This window comes from Labrus mixtus, chromosome 11 (assembly GCF_963584025.1).
Source record: "Labrus mixtus chromosome 11, fLabMix1.1, whole genome shotgun sequence".
Lineage (NCBI taxonomy): Eukaryota > Metazoa > Chordata > Actinopteri > Labriformes > Labridae > Labrus > Labrus mixtus.
In genome coordinates this window covers 13,667,012-13,685,717 of record NC_083622.1, presented here as the reverse complement: position 1 = coordinate 13,685,717, position 18,706 = coordinate 13,667,012, and the positions used below count along the sequence as shown (strand labels likewise).

At 42.8% G+C, this 18,706-nt stretch overlaps 1 protein-coding gene across 2 annotated transcripts; it reads left to right on the top strand.

Annotated features, from left to right (window-relative positions):
* The first annotated feature begins 1,317 nt into the window (after window positions 1–1,317).
* Window positions 1,318–18,610, top strand: stk40 (serine/threonine kinase 40). 2 transcript variants are annotated; one of them, XM_061050160.1, is made up of 11 exons: window positions 1,318–1,527; window positions 4,935–5,061; window positions 5,567–5,652; window positions 6,286–6,429; window positions 7,502–7,726; window positions 8,582–8,634; window positions 12,531–12,646; window positions 14,094–14,238; window positions 14,430–14,549; window positions 14,801–14,885; window positions 15,084–18,610. In XM_061050160.1, the coding sequence occupies exons 2-11, from the start codon at window positions 4,944–4,946 to the stop codon at window positions 15,300–15,302; spliced, it is 1,311 nt and encodes a 436-aa protein (XP_060906143.1). In that variant the 5' UTR covers window positions 1,318–1,527; window positions 4,935–4,943; the 3' UTR covers window positions 15,303–18,610. The 2 variants fall into 2 exon arrangements, with proteins under 2 accessions (XP_060906143.1, XP_060906144.1); XM_061050161.1 differs by lacking the exon at window positions 1,318–1,527 and adding an exon at window positions 2,797–2,918.
* Window positions 18,611–18,706: the final 96 nt, after the last annotated feature.

Genomic DNA, 18,706 nt, shown 5'->3' with positions numbered 1-18,706 from the left:
ACTCTGAATTTGTCTAGGGGAGGAGGATTTTAGTGAAGTCTTCCAAATAATCTTGGCAACGGAGAGACAAGAAAGACTATGTGCCCTGAGGACACAGCCATACCTGCAAAACAAATAGAAACCAGAGCTCATCCATGACTGTTCACTGCAGTCAACCTGCCTCAATTAAAAAAACAATAGTCAACTGAACATTTAGACAGTGGGCTCTGTATTTCATCATCAGGATAATTCAATTTCAGTGACATATTCCAAACCATATTTAAATTCAATTAAGTATGATGTTTTCCTTCCAAATTTTAAAAGTGATATCAAGTCAAGACTTAAACTTGGTGTTTATTTAGGACATGTAATATAACCACATTTGTTTAAATACTTATTCAAAATAACAAGTCCAGAGATGGGCTTTATCCCCACAGTATATGACAAAAGAGACCCTAAACATATTATTCTCACAGTCCTCTGCATCAAGTTATGATTCAGTTTCCTCTTTATAGAGTGTGGTCAGAGACTGTAAAGCCACAGGCTGACAAATGTTTCATGTGGCTGGGGGCATATGCGCTGCTGAGTCAAGGAAGGAAGACTGGTGCAACTCATATAGTACACTGCTATTTAGGTTGATCTCTCTGCCTATCACACCTGCCCACTGGTTTGAAACTGGTAGCTGTGGGTGGAATTTAAGATTAACCGGGGCTCTAAATTAGGAACAGAAGTGGGCTTGCTGAGCAAATGAGTATGACTTTTGACTTTTAAGTGAGCTAAACTGATGGTTGTGTGTCAGCAATGAAACCCTTACCGATTGTTTGAATGAAATACTGGTGTCTAAAATTAAAAATCTAATACTTTTTAATTGTAGGCTATCTAGTGCGATCCTTCCATGAGGCAATGTTTTAGCCACAAATCAAAATTCCCTTTCTATGTGATATTATGGGACTGGTTATTTAGTTTGTTTCATGTTTACTGCTCTGTCTAGTAAAACTAAACAAAGAGCTTAATCGATGATTGTATGCTCTCAGACAATTCGTCACTTTAATTAGGCTATATTATTAATGTTAATGTGAAGCCTTACATGATAACAAATAAACTGTAATATTGTGAGACATTTGCATGTTGTTATATCACGTTAACTGTAAAATTCACATTTCCTTTAAATGCAACTATGATGTAATGTGTTTGATTTGGCAACTTTTATCATGCAAATAATTTCATCATCAACGCGAAACCATTTACTAGGGAAAAAAATCAGAGAGGTGCCCGCATTGGTCGAGCGCAGCTGTCAATCAAATAAGTTATGTGCGTCATTTCCGTTGTCAGGTGGCGCTGTCGCTGTGGAAAGATGCGATCAGCGAAGAGCGGAGGCTTTTCCTTAATTGCTCATTTCGGTAACAGAGGCTAAACAACCCGAAACCAGCCCTCTGTGGTCTCTGCTGTTTAAGCGACAAGCTCCGCACATCCACCACAGCTTTTACCCGAGAAATGACCTCGTTGTAAGCGGACGACGCAGACTTTACCCGGCGGTTTTGGCTCGAGGTAAGCGAGTGGCGACTACAGTGCTATCCAGGCTAGCCAGCTGTAATGTTACCTAACGATACTTTGTTTAAATGGCCTCCCGGCTGCTCTGTAGCCCCCGGCTTAGCGTAAGCTAACGTCGCTCGCCAGCAATCATTATATTAACTCTCCTGCACGCATTAATAAATACCGAAATAGCCGTAGCATGTGTTAGATAAAGCCTGCTCTGTATACTTTGCACAGAAAGCCTAACTCCGGTTTGTGTCCCCTTTGTGTGGCCGGCGTGCTTGAAACTATGGTAGCGCCTTTAGCCGAGGAATTTAGTCAGCTTTGTTGTCTTAATTAGTGTGTAAGTGCACTCTAGCAGGGTTTTTTTCCCCGCTATCATACGTCAATATACACCGTATGATAATATAAACGTTTGCGTACATTTAAATAGCCTCCTCAGTCAGACGTGCAGTTCGTGTTTTAGACGTCTATCTGTGACTAAATTGCAATGGTTGTCGGTAAAACACAGAAGCACCTTGTACCGCAAGTTATTAACTGTTCCTGCAGTGGTTTAGCAAAAGTTGTAAGGCATAACGTCAGCTTTTTTTTTTACTCTACTACTCGGGTGGTTTACACTGTATACGCTGCCAGGACTGACTGTTGTGTCCAGACCCTGTGGTCGCAAAATGGCACCAAACAACGTGTGACAGACCCGGGTGCATACCGAATAATAATGTTCGTCTTGTGATTTTTATAATGTGACCTTGTGTACACAGAGCTGTTGTTGCAGTTGCTGTTGTAGCAATGCAATCATCAACTGTGCGCTTGAAAGCCTTGCGTGTGTGTTTTACTCTGACCTAACATGATTGATTGACATTTCGCTCAGGCAGCAGGATTGACGTGTGTATGACCTTCCAGTTGCTTCACCTCTTTGTCGTGGCTTTTGTGTTTTGTCAATGGGTGTATGTCCATTGGTTGATCTGGATCATACTTTCTCGCACTCTCTCTGTATCTCTCTGTCTCGCTTTATCGTCCCTTCAGGTTTTCTTACCCACATGTGTGTTTACTACCTGCTCTACTGTGCTTATGTTTTCTTTGTCCATTCTGGTACTTGATAATGCAATCAAGCTGTTCTTGCAGAGCCAGACAAGTGGCATTGAGTCTGGGTGGGTGGATCTTGAGACACCTACGTGGTTGTTTTGTTCTGATTCTATTTCAGGAACCCACATTTCTCGTGGGCAACCGGCAGCGTGTCTCTCCTCCTTTTGTGTGATATGATTCAGAGGCTGTATCTGTTCTTGTCCTCCCTCTGGTACAGTCAGAGGCAGAGGCAGTCTTGCTTGCCAGATCGCTGGCTGTGCAGAGAGGCACAGCCGTGTCAGAAAAGGATAGCTGTGTGCTGTCATCGCGCTGATGTCATTTAGGTCAGTGTGCATTAGTTGGTTGCATTGACCTTTGCTTTCTAGATGTGTCAGGGGCTGGCTCGACAGCACTACGGCTTGTGTTTAGTAGGTAGACAAATAGCCTTTGGTGCAATTTCAGTGTGTTGTGTAGCAGTCTCTTTGAATGAGTCACTATAGTGTTATGAGTCCAAAGTGCATGGATTTGTAGTTTTTTTTTATTATTCCAAATATGCAGCTACAGGGATTGAAAGGTGCAGTCAAAGATGACCTTATAATATTGTGCAAAATGACCACTGATGAAATGCTTTTTAATTATGGCATATTTTTCTCAATCTACCAGCCCCTGTAGTACACAATTTGAAGTGTATTTATCTGGCAGTACTTGAAGCCGTACACTGTTAATTCTGCAAACCACTTTGGCCACTGGATTATCCATTGCTTTGCCATGTGTGCTTTAGAGTAAGATGTTCTCTCACTATTGGCAGCGTGACTTGGTGTCACTCTGGCTTGTGCCATAAATGCTGTCAGAAAACCTCAGCTCATCAGACTCAGTGGGTGATGACTAGTGGAGATGGAGACAGATGGGCGAGAGACATGATGACACTGTCTGCTGTCTGGGATCACAAAAAGCCTCATGGAAGTGAGAATTCATACCAGCCCATACTGACTGCCAACTGTCCTGGCTCCTCGCTGCCCAAAAACGCCAACTGGCGAGTGGCTCACGATGCGCTTTGGGAAAGGAAGAGCCTAATTCATTAAAAAATATGAAGGTTCTTTGCTCTTTCCTCTTGCAGGATTAGTCAATTATTCTGAAGTTTCATGTGTGTCAGCTCCCAACTCAAGGTTTAGTGTACGTAGTGCGTTGGATTTTATTTGAATGAATCACCGCTCTTGTGTAGCTAACCAGAATAACGACAGTGCGCCATAAGTGTAGGGCCCTTTTACCCCAGTTTAGCTTGTTTGTTTTCGCGTATCTGACTTCAATGATCGGATTTTTGTTTTTCACTTGAAAATGCTGCACATGCAAGAAGCTTGAGGGTAGATTATACACTCTTATTGGTGTCATCACCTAGACATTCAGCATTTCTGTCCAATGGAATCTGGGGACGACAGCAGGGTGAATCATTCCTTTCGGTTCAAGGCACTACTTCCCTGTTACAGGAAACAGATGGGGTTTCATCACATTGGAACTCAGTATCCGTAAACAAAGCATACCTCTTGCTCTCCGAGTTCTAGGAGGTAGATCTGCTGCGGCAGTTAAGGCGGTTTGTGTAATGATGATGTGTCACTGGTTCTTCTGACATGTGAATCTAGTTCCTTATCATAGTGTAAGGGCTTGGCTGTTTTTTGTTTGTTTGTTTCAGTCCTGTTCCAACACGCATGTCCTCTCAGAGGAAGGTCTATGCAGATAAGCCGGCTCTACAGATTTTGAGATAAAACGCACAGATTAAGGGCGGAAGGATTTTCTAAGCCCATGTCCGCTGCAGCAGGAAGAGCTAAAGATGGATACATGGTTCAGTCAGGGCTGAGACACAAGTGAAAAAAGGCCTATTCTCTTTAAAGAATGTTATGCCAATGCAATGCATTTACATGAGAGCATTTGTCATTTGAATTGCAGATTGTGGCACATTGCCTGTTGGGGAGATTCAATCTGAGGTGTCACCCTTGACGCCAGCAGCCATCATTCTGAATGGACCAGTAATGGCCTCAAATTCACACTGAGGTGTTGGTAAATGTGTGGGAGGGATATTTAAAATAGGCTGGGAGGAGCTGCCCTGAAATGTACCTCTTTTACTTCTGTTCACTAATCCCTGTACTGCAACCGGCCTGTTGGACCACAGCTTTAGCTTTTGGTATAATTCTAATGTGCATACATTTAATTTAAGTATTGTAATGCATGAAAAACAGTTTGTCTTTATGATAGTGGTTCTCTTTAGTCAGTTGTTGTCAGTTTTGTTCTTGTAGTCATGTGTATGCACATACTCTTTAACTCTCTTATCTTTATCCTGTGTACTAATCTGATCAATTCCCCCACAGAGCTCCACTATGTCGAAGCGGCGCTCGTCGGAGAGGGGAGCTGGAGAGACATCAGGCAGGGCCAGCAAGCTGCAATGTCCAGGGATATCTGGCAATAACGCCAAGAGAGCCGGGCCCTTCATCCTTGGTAAGGAAGCTGCTTGAGCTTGCACAAGCTCCAAAAAGAATCGACAGACTTCTCAAAAAAAAACTTAAATTTCTGTACTGATGATAATGTACTGTTTTTCTGATGATGTGTAGTGCAGGGACTTGGTTAAGGAATATGTGTTTGGGTGTAAATGTGGGAGACGTGGGGTGTCTGTGTGTGGACGCACGCCTGAGACAAGAATGTGAAGAATTTTGCTGATCCCCATGACATCGGCCAGAAAGGTCTTTGCCTGTGTTGGAGCAAGGTTATTTCCTCCCGCTGGAAAATGTGTTTCTTTCTGCCAAAATTTCAAACTTCTATGTTTTCTAAAGCACAACTCCTTCACTATTTGCAATTCAGAGTGCCAAAGAAAACATTACACTAAGGGGTGTTAATGGGTGGGTGCGTGCACATGGAGCCCTTAATGAGTTGCAGTGCGAGCACACACTCCAGCATGTAGCGTGCCTTTTGGTCATGCAGCTGTTCCTTCTTCTTATCCTTGCAGGGCCTCGTCTGGGCAACTCACCAGTGCCCAGCATAGTGCAGTGTCTGGCCAGAAAAGATGGCACAGATGACTTCTACCAGCTCAAAGTAAGTCTGAAGGGGATTTCTTTTTGTTTGTACTGGGTTTTCTACATGGCTCAATGATATATTAAACATGCCATTTAGCAGAGCTATGGTGTCCAGAAGTCAGCTGAACCTTTGACCCTTCTCTGTTGTTGTTCATTTTATTGCCCCCCGTTCAGTCTGGTGCAAACAACAAATCCTCAGCCGGGCAATGTGTTTATTGGGGCTATCCAGTGTCTGTTACACAAGAGGTCGAGGATACAGAAGGGGTTAAAGCGTAGGGAGGAAGGTAGCGCCCCACCTGGAATGTCTGGTTTTAACCCTCATGACCATGTAGTGAGTCAGTGCAGGACCCTTCCCTAATACTCGTGACTCCAGCACTCAGTGTGTGCTGCACAGCAAGTTTACATCGCTTTAGTATATTAGACTGAGCTGCAGCCCTGTTATTCCACCTCAAGAGAACATTTAAACTTCCTGTTAAATGCCAAGCAGATGTAAGTGAATGTCATGTCTTCCTGTCTTTTTAAAGGTGTAGTGTCGGGACTGAAGATTAGCTTTATACTAAATAGATAAAGCTCTATTTCCGCCGTCTGATCCTGCATGAGCTCTTGTCTTGTGACCTCTAATGTTTGCTCTACTCTCGTGTGGTTACGGCAGATCCTGACGCTAGAGGAGCGAGTGGACTCTGCAGGGGAAACTCAGGAGGAGAGGCAGGGAAAGATGCTGCTGCACACAGAGTACTCCCTCCTGTCTCTGCTGCACAACCAGGATGGTGTGGTCCACCATCACGGCCTATTCCAGGTAATCGAACACGTGCAATAAATTAAATTTCTGTTCACAGATACATCGTACGTAAACGGTTAAGAATGTGCACTGGTGGTAGAGAGGGAGAGTCTCCTGTACTTTTCATGTATTATGTAACTCTGCACTGTGTGGGCGAAGAATTCAACATGATAAATGCATCATTATTACCACAGAGAAGTTTCTCTTTCTTTCTATTCATCTCAAATTATAGCATCACCACACTAGTACAAGTAACAGCATGCTCTAATATCAGCTCAGCAGTAGCAGATGTGAGTTAGCAGTAGTCCAGCTAGCGGCTTGCACTTTCTTTAATAGGCTTGTTTCGTTAGAGAAGTGAAGAGACATATTTATCTGCAGTGATTTCTATTCACATCCCCACTCATTCACAATGAGCAACCCCCACCCTCACCTGTTTTCCCGTCTGCCTCCTCCTCTAACTTTGTTATTGTTCCATCTGCCTTTTTTCTCTCTCTCTTTCTCTCTCTGCATTTTCCTCCTTTGTCTCTCTTTCACATCCTGTCTCCTCCATTCTGCTGGTGTTCTCAGAATAGCAACATTGAGCGATGCACTCTGATTCATTTAGGCCTGCAATATTGATTGGATTATTATAGTGCATCTCCACTGTGAGAGAACCAGTTAATAATGTACGCTTTCAGAGGTGCTGACTGCATCTAAAGAAAAACCTCTGACAACCTGATACAGAAATCAATGAGAAGCGGTGACTCTGCTTCTACTGCAGTTGGTAGACGAAGAATGACCTTTTGTTATTCGTCCTCCACCACCCAGAGTGGAGGGGTGGATGTTTCATATTTATGGCTACTTGCAGGGATTAATGGCCTCTTCCCAGTTTGAATTTTTGTCTTTCTCAGCTGAATGAATCAGCTTGTTGAGCCACTATAGCAAAGGAATCAATTCAGTTTGATGCATTCATAGATGCCTGGAGTTATATTGATTGGATGCTGTTGCAAAGTGCCCTAAAGATACATCAACAGCTTAATCCACTCACAAGGTGAGCACCATCCTAAGGGAAGCTGCTCACACTTCTTTTTGATGTTATTTTTTTTTCCAGGATCGAGCCTATGAAATAGTGGAGGACGTGGAGGCAAACAAAGTACGCAAGATGAAAAAGCGGATCTGCCTCGTGTTGGACTGCCTGTGTGCTCACGACTTCAGTGATAAGACGGCAGACCTAATAAACCTCCAGCATTACGTCATAAAGGAGAAGAGGCTGAGCGAGCGCGAGGCCATCGTCATCTTCTATGATGTGGTGCGTGTGGTGGAGGCCCTTCACAAGGTGAGTCCAAGATGGACCAGTGTGGATGAATACATGACAAAGCAGATTAGTTCTCCATCATATTCTACACTCTCAAAAAAAATGGTAAAGTGTTGAGGAACTTACAGTATGTTTCACAGATTATTTAATTTTAATAGCAAGCTATCCAGGAATTAGCTTGAAATAGGTCGCAATGAATAAAGAAACAGCTTTATCTTAAAAGCTATGAATATTCTCACAACATCGAAGACGAAAAGTCTGTGCCAGTATGTTTTGTTGCCATTTACGGGCATACTTGCGTCCCCCGCTCTCTGTGTTTGTGTTGTGGAGCCAAGTTCCTCCTCAATGTACACACAGTCATGCTGTATTCAACACAACCCGCTACATTTAGATCAGAGAATTATCCAATAGTTGACTTCTATAAGTCAGGAGAACAAAGCCTGAAATAGATTTTTTTCATTATGCTTTTTTTCTTTAACTGCATATTTTACTATCTCCTATTAAAATTATGCGTTTTATTCAAGTGATATTTTTTTTATCCAGCGGATAAATGGTCACTATTTGTGATGCTAAATGTGCTTAAATAGAAAAACACTTTATCAAAAAATAAATAAATGTAATCTGGAAAAAAATAACACAGCGCTGTAAACAAGTTCCTGTGTTCATCATAGAAGAGTGCTTGGATACTAGAGTGTTTTTGTCAACTGTACGAAAAATGGCTTTGTTATTGTTATTGTTATCCTGTTGCACATCCTCTCTGGTTACTCATCTCCCATACTTGTGTGCCACTTTCAAAAACAAACGGATTGTTTTGATACCAGTGATTCACAATGTACAAGTTAACTCAAAACTTTTTTTCCTCTTTCCTGCATGCAGAAAAACATCGTACACAGAGACCTCAAGCTGGGAAACATGGTGCTGAACAAACGGTAAGAACGGCTTCCACTCATTCAGCCTTGTCAATCAGTGAGCTGGCCAGTAACCTCTCCTGTTATACCGGGTCAGTTCAGTCAGTCATTTTAGCCTTCCATTAAGTCATTCTGTCCCAGCTCACGTGTGTGAGAGGCCTCATCCGGCCCCAGCAGCCTGTATCCCATGTTCATTTGGCTTTAAACCCGAGTAGGGGTCACATTCTCAGACTAAGCGAGAGATCAGTTTTAAGAACCTAAAGCCTTTCCCCCCCTTGTGCCTGCCTTTGAGACTGTGTCTGTGTGTTGAGTAAAAGCTGATGATTCAGTCCCCATGGTTGGATTTTTTATTTTATTTTTTTAGAAGTGGAGGGTGAACTAGACTCTGGTGCAAAAATATTCAATTGCTTTGTTCTTGGTGTGAAAGTTTTTAGGGTGGGTGTACCAAAGTAAGGTTTTAGAGCCTGCAGGGCGCCGGTAAGATCTCCTAAGGTCAGAAAGTACTTGACTGTAAAGCCCTCTCCAAGCACAATACCTACAGAGTATATAAGAGGGATTGTGTGAGTGTATCCAGTGGGTGAAACCACTCTCTCACAGCATGAACGCTGCTATATCAGCTTCCTACCTGCTTTTTAATATGAAGTTTTCTAAGATGAGTCAGCCAGGTCTTCTATTTAACCTATAGAAGGTTAACTCTGCACGCACATTCTTGGAGACTGATAATCATCCCACAAAGCCAGTCTTCTCATTTAGTGTGGCATGACTAACACCCACACACACACTAATTCAGTTCCTACACTTGCTTACACACACACACACACTCACTCTTGTATCGGAACATCGAGCTTGCATCATGCAAAAATGGGTGTATTCATAGGCTTATCTCACACTGTTCTTGGTCACTTCTCATGCGATACGTGTCTGAGTATGAGCATTGAGATGTCACGAGTCAGGCTTATCTTTTCAACACATACACAATTCAGGCATCAAAGCCTGTTGCCCACCGCAGCAGCAGCAGCAGCAGCAGCAGCAGCAGCAGCAGCAGCAGCAGCAGCAGCAGCAGCAGCAGCAGCAGCAGCAGTAGTAGACCGGTGTTGATGATGAAACAGGAGAGTGTTTTGGCCAGAGGAGAACGGTAGCCGGGCGAAGAGCAGACTAGTGGAACACTCCGTCCCAGCTGGAGACAAAGGAGAAGCCTGCCAAGGGCCCCATAGCTCAGAGCTGACTCACAACACTCTCTCTCACTCACACACACACACACATGCACTCACATAGTCATCATCTTTTTCACCCTGTACTCTGCTTTTTGTTGGTGTTCTCTTACAACACAATCCCTTTCCTGCTTCAGTCGTCTTATTGTTCTATCCCTTTTGTCACGTCCTTTCTCTGAATTTCACTTTTCCTGTGTACTTTATGCATCATTCTTTTGCGTGCTTGCGTATTTCCTCTCTCACTCTACCCTGGATGTGTGTGTGACTGTGCAAGTCAGTATGTGAAGGGTACCGCCAATTTAAATGCAGAACGGTCCCAAAATCCCCTCTCCTCCCCTGCTCCTTGGCGTCACTGTGGGAAATGCACAGAAGGCATCACAAAGCTCAGCAGTTTATGCAAGAATGATGCGATTTCCTCTTGCAGAGCCAGCTGTTATGAAAGCAGGATGTCGTAAATCAATCTATGGGGTCGCTGACTTCCGAAACTTCAGCGGTACTCTTGAGGGGACATTAATAGACCACCAAGGCAAGGTGTTGAGTCTATTTTTGTCTTGATTTGTTCTTATTTTTTTCCACAGAATTTCTGTCAATTCACAAAACTTGGATTATTTGACACGTTATGTCTGAATTACAAGTTTGGGTAATGTTTTTGGGACCATTTTGTTGTTGTTGTTGTTTTCCAAAACAATAATATTAAACAAGTTAAAGTCATAATCCAGTCACACTTTAATTAGCACAAAAACATTGACTACAGGAAAGATGAACTCCTAGTAAAACCATGAAAATCTTTAGTTCTGAGTTCTGAGAAGTTGAATTTGCTGTCCTCTGTAGAAGCTGCCCTGTGTTTAACCTCCTTTCTCGTCAGCTTGGTGTATTTTCAGCAAAATGTTACAGGCAGTGCGGAGAAGTCATGGGGGCCGTTTGGGTTTCTGGTTTCCTGATTTACCCGGGGGTCATGTGACCAGGAAGCAGAGACGGTGCGGTCTCTCTTCAGTCCTCAGGGACCCTTGCCTCACGAGGCAAACATGCAATTTCATTTACCCAATCTCCGGTGCAAGAATAGAAGCCTGGGTCGTGATGCACACAGACAAAAGAACAGACTCCTCTATGAAGGAAGCTTTTATGTTGAGGGTCCTTGAAGCATTGCACTCTGTTCCTGTGGCGTACCCTTGTGCAGATCACAAGTATACAGATCACTGTATGCTTATAAAGGCTTCGATCACAAAAGGGGTTGAAGGGTTGGATCACATAAGAAGCAGGAAATGATGTGAACTGAATGTTCTTACGGACGACTGAGACTGGAGTGTTTGGTTGGAAATTGAGTGTTGGACAGAAATTGGCTCCAGACTCTGTAATGGGAGCGGCGAGTGTTTGTGTATGTGATGGAGCAGGGTGTGAAAGTGAGACAGAATAGGGGAAGCTGTTGACCTCAGGCTCTTCAGAAAGCGGATGTGGGTGAGAAGCGTGATCTGGAGCGGACCCAGGCTCTAGACTGTCGTGATGTGCTTCTGTGTGCATTTCTGTGTGTGCGTGCCTTCCCATGGGACTGAGTGCATGGGTGCAATTGAAGTTGCCTGTTTTGTGCATATTTGAAATGAGCTCTATATATTTGTTTGCCAGCCCATCACATTGCAGGCTTAGTCATCGAGATAATTATCCCAAACCACAGGTTGAGTCATATGTTTGTCAAAGTGCTTTCTTTTTTTCATTTTCTCAATGAGAACAAACTGATATAGAACAGTCCATAGTCCTTTCAGCCTTTATTCATTTGGTTTCACCACATTACACGTTCACCTTGATGACTCAGAGAAAATCTTATTGTGCCACATTGTTTCCACAGAAACCAAATTAATCAAACGTCTCTGTTAATCGCAGTAGGTCTCCTCAGACTTTGAAGCCAGTGGATTAGTCGTGTTCTCCAAAATGTTCTGAGCCACATATATAAAGACAGCCATCATCTTACGCAGGAATTTTGATTATAATGTACTTACTTTATTCCATAAAGCATTTTCAGGAAGAGGAGAAAAAAGCAGTTTCTCATTAAAAAGAGTTATCTTCATAAACCTCTAATGTAGTGTACTGGAGTATGCAGTCTCCTGCAGATAAAACTAATGCACTGTTAGAAGGGCTCTGTGCAGATGACCAGTAGCATAAGGAGTCTAGAATATAGCATGCTGGAAGGATGTGATGTATCCTATAGTACTATAGTAGCTATACCACACGCATTATGTAGGACACTGGAAAACTTTGATTCAACACATTTCATAGATTTATTTCCCTGAACTCAAACATGCAAGTTGAAAATTACAATATTAAAGAGGGATAGTTTTAAATGAATATGAGATGAAAGACCTTGGAAGGGATGTGGTGAAGATTGGTATATCTTTACTGCAAGTCTAACTTCAGAAGATTGGAGACTTCCTTCCACTAAGACGGGGGTGTACACTGTGTTTTATAACTGGCAGTCTTGTGATACTGATGTTTTTTAAGGCCCAGTGAACCGCAATATTATTAAAACAACAAGGCATGCTAGCGAGTTCTCCCTGTCTCCGTCAGTCTGTGTTTACTTCCATGATTTGAGTTTACATTCGTTATGATGACTATGACTGCTATGTGTTTGTATCAAGTTATAGAACAGAGCACTGACTCAAAATCCGAAGTATAATAAGGTATTTATTGTTTGCTCGCATGTGTGTTTGCTTTTAGAACTCACAGAATCACCATCACCAACTTCTGCCTGGGAAAGCACCTGGTGAGCGAGGACGACCTGCTCAAAGACCAGCGAGGAAGTCCTGCTTACATCAGCCCTGATGTACTAAGTGGTGAGTGAAAAACGGATGAATTGGCTGCATGTCTTTTTATTTAAAAGGACAATATGTACATCAAAGAAAGTTATTTTCAGACAGTTGCTGAAGAGCTGCTTTCTGATTCTGACATGCAGTCACAGAGGGTCAGCATCATACAGCTTTTGTCACTTTTAAAACCGTTAATACAACAGTCACACCTGGTTTTCTAATGTGAATGACCTGCACACCGGACAGGTGTGAAAATCTTCTGTACTGCCCTAGATTTGCCATCATCCTCTTGAAGATGTGAAAAAAATGATGCATAGCGTGTTACCTGCATATTACACTCAATCTTTTGTGATGTCAGACAAGAGATTCCTAGTTAGAAGACTGATCTGGGTCTAAGTGATACCCGGGAAGAGAATTGCATGACGGTAATCAGTAAGTCTAAGTTTGTTTTCCGGTTATTAGTCAAAAAGAAATAAAGTATGTTGCAATCTCGGACTGCCCAACACCAGGAATAGCTTCTTTTTTTGTCTTTGTGTAATCACGGTGATTTTGCATTTTTGTCAGGGTATGGTCTGCAGAGGAAGCTACTTTTGGCTTTGCAAGAAATGCCTATTGTCTATAAAAAAAAAAAGCAGAAACACATTTTTATTGTTACTTTTTTTTTGTTTACTGCTTCACGATTCTCAGAATCAGAGTAAATGTGCCCCACACACCATTTGAGGTTATACTTTAACATGCATTTCCATTGTAGACCCATCTCTGTTCACTCGAAGATTGGTTTTCAAAGCATTGCCCTGCAAAATGTACACAACTAAACCGAATAATTAGGAACAGCAATGTTCCCTTCCAAACGATCGCGCTGTAAATAAAACCCGGGCGTGTATATCAGCATAACGTGACAGGCACACAATTAAACAGAGCTTCAGTGACTCACACACTGATGACTCACTGTAGGGAAACTACTCCCATCAACCCCCATCCCCTTCCCTCCCCTCTCTGTGTGTGTGTGTGTGTCACAAGCTTGAACATAATTGCCTGCTGCTGTTACTACCGCCTGCCTGGCTGTAATAACACTGCCTATGGTCATGCACAGCCATGACGGTCCACACATAGCAGCTCCAGTTTATTCATCAAAGATCCACGGCCACATTAGCAACCCGGGGACCAGTGTGCTGGACAATTTCTAGGAAATATAATGGATGTGGAGTCATCTCTTGTTTGTTTTTTTGCTCATTTTTTTAATCACAAGACCCTGTTAAGTGACATGAATTGAGCTTGTTATAGAGTTGATCACCCCTAAGTCATACTGTAATAAACTGCAACATTTGAGCGAGCAAATGTTGATTGCAAACTCTAGTACCTACCCTTATTGTGGAGAGATATAGATTTAAAAGCATGCTGTTGCAAACATAGCAAGTTCCTTATTCATTGATATCAAACACTGACCCCTATCCCTTCTCCTACATGTCTCCAGGTCGGCCATATCGGGGTAAACCCAGTGATATGTGGGCTCTTGGCGTGGTCCTGTTCACCATGCTGTATGGCCAGTTCCCCTTTTATGACAGCATACCTCAAGAGCTCTTTCGGAAGATCAAGGCCGCAGAGTACTCCATCCCAGAGTGAGTACTTGTCCTGTGCATGTGACATTTTGTGTTGATATGTGTAATAATTGGATTCCTTACATGTTTTTGCAAATAACTGTTGCATTAATTCATCCTGCATTATGAGATGCTTTTATTAAAAAAAAAAAAAACCTGCTGAAATTTGTTATATTTGCAAATAAAAAGTGTCCCCCTCCACCTCCTCACAGGGATGGTCGTGTGTCGGAGAACACAGTGTGCCTGATCCGAAAGCTGTTGGTGTTGGACCCTCAGCAGAGGCTCACTGCAGGAGAGGTGCTGGAGTCTCTCAGTGGCATCATTGCCTCATGGTAATTGCTCCCCCTGCTGGACGTGTTTATAGTTGCATTTTAGGTTGATTCTCAAGATGACTTTTATCATGCAAAGACTTAAAAAACCTGTTAAAATAAGGTTAAATGGCTGTTACTGGCTGCCATGACATTTCCACTGATTGACATTTATATTTATATTTGGTTTTGCCATCACCACCCTATACAGAGCATTTCAACTTGCAAAGCTCACTGTTGTTAAAACTATCCTTGTTGTGTTTTCTTCTTCACAGGCAGTCTGTTTCATCGTTGAGTGGTCCTCTACAGGTGGTGCCAGATATTGATGATCAGGTCAATCATCCAGAACATCTGCAAGAGGTAAATAACTGGAGGCACATGACATTCCAGTTCTAGCCTGAGTATCATAAAAATAACCGCCAAGAGAAAGTGAAACCGTAAAAATAGTTTTCTAGCCAATGACTGTTAGAATGATTGACTTCTTAAATATTCTCGAAGAAGGTGTTTAATTCTCAGTTGTTGCAGCACATTAAACAGAAAACATTTTCCCCTCTTCAGGCCAAGGTGATAGAAGAGTCTTCACAGTACGAGTTTGAGAACTACATGCGCCAGCAGCTGCTGCTGGCTGAGGAGAAGAACACTATCCATGAGACAAAGAGCTTTCTAACCAAGCGCCAGTTTGGCAGCATTCCACCTGTTAGACGCCTGGGCCATGACGCCCAGCCTGTCAGCCCGCTAGACGCTGCCATCTTGGCACAACGTTTCCTCCGGAAGTAGTCCACAACAACCCATCTCAGCTCCTCTGACCTCCCAAGGGAGTCACTGTGGAGCCCAGGGAGGACTGAGGAGCATCGGCCCCAAAACTGAACTCACATGCAGGAGGCCCGGCCTGAAACCAGGGTACATACAGGCCCCATTTGTGGGTGGGGCTATGGGAAAGCTAGGTGGAGCCAGCATGAGGAGGGTACCGGAACAAACTGCAGATTTAGAACTTCACTCCTCATGTCCGGATCCTCCGTTCAAACACGGAAAGTTCTGGAAGAAGATCTGAACCAAAGGTTTCCTCACCCTCAGTCAGATCTCACTGTACAACTGACCTGACGGCACGGTCCCACACGGGGCTAACACAAGGCCATGCCCGGTTTCATTGAAGAGACGACTTACCCCCTTACTCCTCCTTATTTTGGGATGTCCCCATTACACTTTCCCCTGGAAAATCTGGATACCCTGACCAATACAGGGCCAGAATCATGTAGCAACCCCTTCTCTTCCCAGTGGTTAATGGTATTGCCTCGAGTCAGATCACTTGATTACAGATGTCACTTCTCTATACCTCCATATCCACCCTCCTCTTCTGCTCTCCTGTATCAACAATGATCCAGACTGGTCCTTTCTGTAACTCTGACTTCAAATCAATCTACCTCTCGGTCTCTCTTCTCTGTTGGTAAACCATGCTCACTGTTCTGAGACGAGGGATTGTAACAATGGAGTCTCGATGCCACCAGTGACATAAAGCATTAATGTTTTCTGTCAGAGTGATAATGCTTTGAAACCTTTTTTCAAGGGTTTCAAAAATCTGAATAAGCTTTTTTTATCATATTGACCTTAATAAGTAGCATTTTATCCCTACCTTTTGGATTGAAGATTCTGAATATCAAAGTGTGTTTTCAAGCGTCCTTTGATATCTGCAGAATGCATCGTCTCCTGCTTTCGCTCATCCCTGTGGAAACTATTTTTAGCGTCTAGGCAGCTAGTGTGAGGTACCTGGAAGTCACAATGCCAAGAACTGAATGGGAGACACTGTTGGATCCTCCCTGCCAAGGCATATTGATGGTAACGCTTCCTCAGTGCCATTATAGTGAAGATCAGGCACTGTCATGTTTCTATTGCCAAAAATAATGTCTTAGATTTACTCTTAGCCAAGGAAAACCGGTACCCACGGCCTCATTCAGAATCAAATGGCTTCCAGGTATTCCAACTTCCCTGTTTCTCTTTATCAACACAGATCATGGGACAAGTGTTTTTCAGTATGAATGTGAACTGTCATCCTACGCTTTGATAAGTCTGCAGTATCCATAAGTGTGTCCGTGTGTGTGTGTGTGTGCGCGTGTGTGTTTCTGGCCAGGCAACATAAGAGTCTGCAGAGCTGTCAAAGCTGTTCACCTCTGACAGTAACAGACTTTTTTTTTAAGCTATCCTCCAATCATTGTGTTCTGTTATCTGGCCCGCCTCGGTGCAGACACTGTGAAAACCTGAACAGGCTTTGCTAAGACGGGACTTGACTGAATGTTTTAGTGATTTTCACGAGTGCTTTCTAAGATAAGAAAATATTACATATCTATTGCCGTTCTCAAGCCCATCTCTAGCTCAGCTTGTACATGCTTGTGTTCTCTCACCATGTAGCCTCTCTATGCAGAGACGTACTGGTGGCTGGTAATCGATACTGTAATATTCCATAGACAAATGAAAAGACGGACTCAGAGGTGTAGTTGCTCGGTCTTTTAGGCTGTGGATGCATTCTTCTCTTGTATCAAAGGGTTTCTTTAAACCATGGCAAAGCTACTAACCAGTGACTGTTAGGCATCTGTACACTGCTACCTGCCTTTGCATATTGGTACCTGCTTTAGACGATCTACACTTCCTATTTATATTCAAACTGATTGCATGAACATTTGCCCTGGATTTTATTTCAAATTTCCTTTTTTTTTCCCCTTTTGTAATTTCATGTTGATTTATTTATTCACTCGTGTAGCTCCCCCACCACCCAGAATCCCCAAACCACTGGGGCGTGTATCACAGACATTGAGGGCAAAATGAAAAATGTCCTTTGGGCGTGAAATGTTGACAAGGCGCCATAAAAGCCAGTGACACAGGCCCCAGATCTCCGCTCTCTCAGCTTTAAGACGTGTTGTCACCTCCGACAGTGGTTCTCCTCCTTTAAAGCCACATCCTTGAAAGAGTAGCATCTCTATTCTTGTGTTTTTTTTCTTATTTTTGGATTCTTTGATCATTTTCTTGCCATTTTGTCACAAACTCCGTGGTCAACTTAAGCTACACTAATAAACAAGACTGACTTTTGCATAGTTATATTTTTTACACAAAACAAAATTATACGCAGACATTATCATGATTTCAAGGAGGGTTTTTTTTGTTGTGTTTTTTTTTTTCTCCTGCCATTAATCCCCCCCACAAATCCCCACAAATCCCCACACAAGGCTGCACTCGCTGGTCAGTATGTAAATATGTACCGTCATTACTGCGTCAGTCGTAATGTATTTAGTTCACCCAGTTAGATACCAACTCTGTTTCAACACATGCTGATTGCCGTGCATTATGGGCCATGTTGGCCATCCACCACAACATCCAGAGGCTAAAATAATATGTAAAGAGAGCTGTCTGCTTTCTCCCACCTCAATGTGAATTTCATGGGTAAACACCAGTATTGTAGTAGTCTAGATTTTTCATCTAAAGAGGGTGTTACATGAACACCATAGCTATCACCGAGTGCTAAGTGATCGTCAGTGGAAAGTGTCCTAGGCCATCCACCATGACGCCTGACTACAGGTTCAATGGACTCTTGATGTAAATGTTATATTCTGCCCCCCCCCCCTCCCCCTTATCAAGAAGTGTTTCACCTTAGCTAGTGGATTGTACCACATTCACAGTTTGTTTTACACAGTTGTATAGAACTGCAATGTGGACTGAAAAGCATGAAAGTAGTGTGAGGTTAAACTCGGTGTAAAAGATGTGATTGTTGCATGATTTTAAACTTGCAAGCTGTGCCAACTGAAAGACAATTTGAAGATCATTAGTTTTTTCCCCCTTCTAAAAAGCTCTGAGTCTTCAGTATGAAACCAACATATTGTTGACTTTTTTCATTTGGAAACTTGGTGTAGGAGATGATATGTGGTGTAGTTCAGACACAATGGGATAATGTGTTGTAAGCTGCTTGGTAGACATGGGCGTCTAGATACAGAAAACTGCGTAATTGTACAGATGAGAACACGTTTGTATAAAAAACATATTTTTCTACTTCATCAGATCTCTACATGCATGTCAGCAATAAACTTTGATATGGAAACATTCTACTTTGTCATGTCTTTGTACCCTGATGCTTCCTGTTATTTTGCCAGTAGGGGGAGCACTTTCTTTACAAATGAAACCAAGGTCATCCGTAGGAG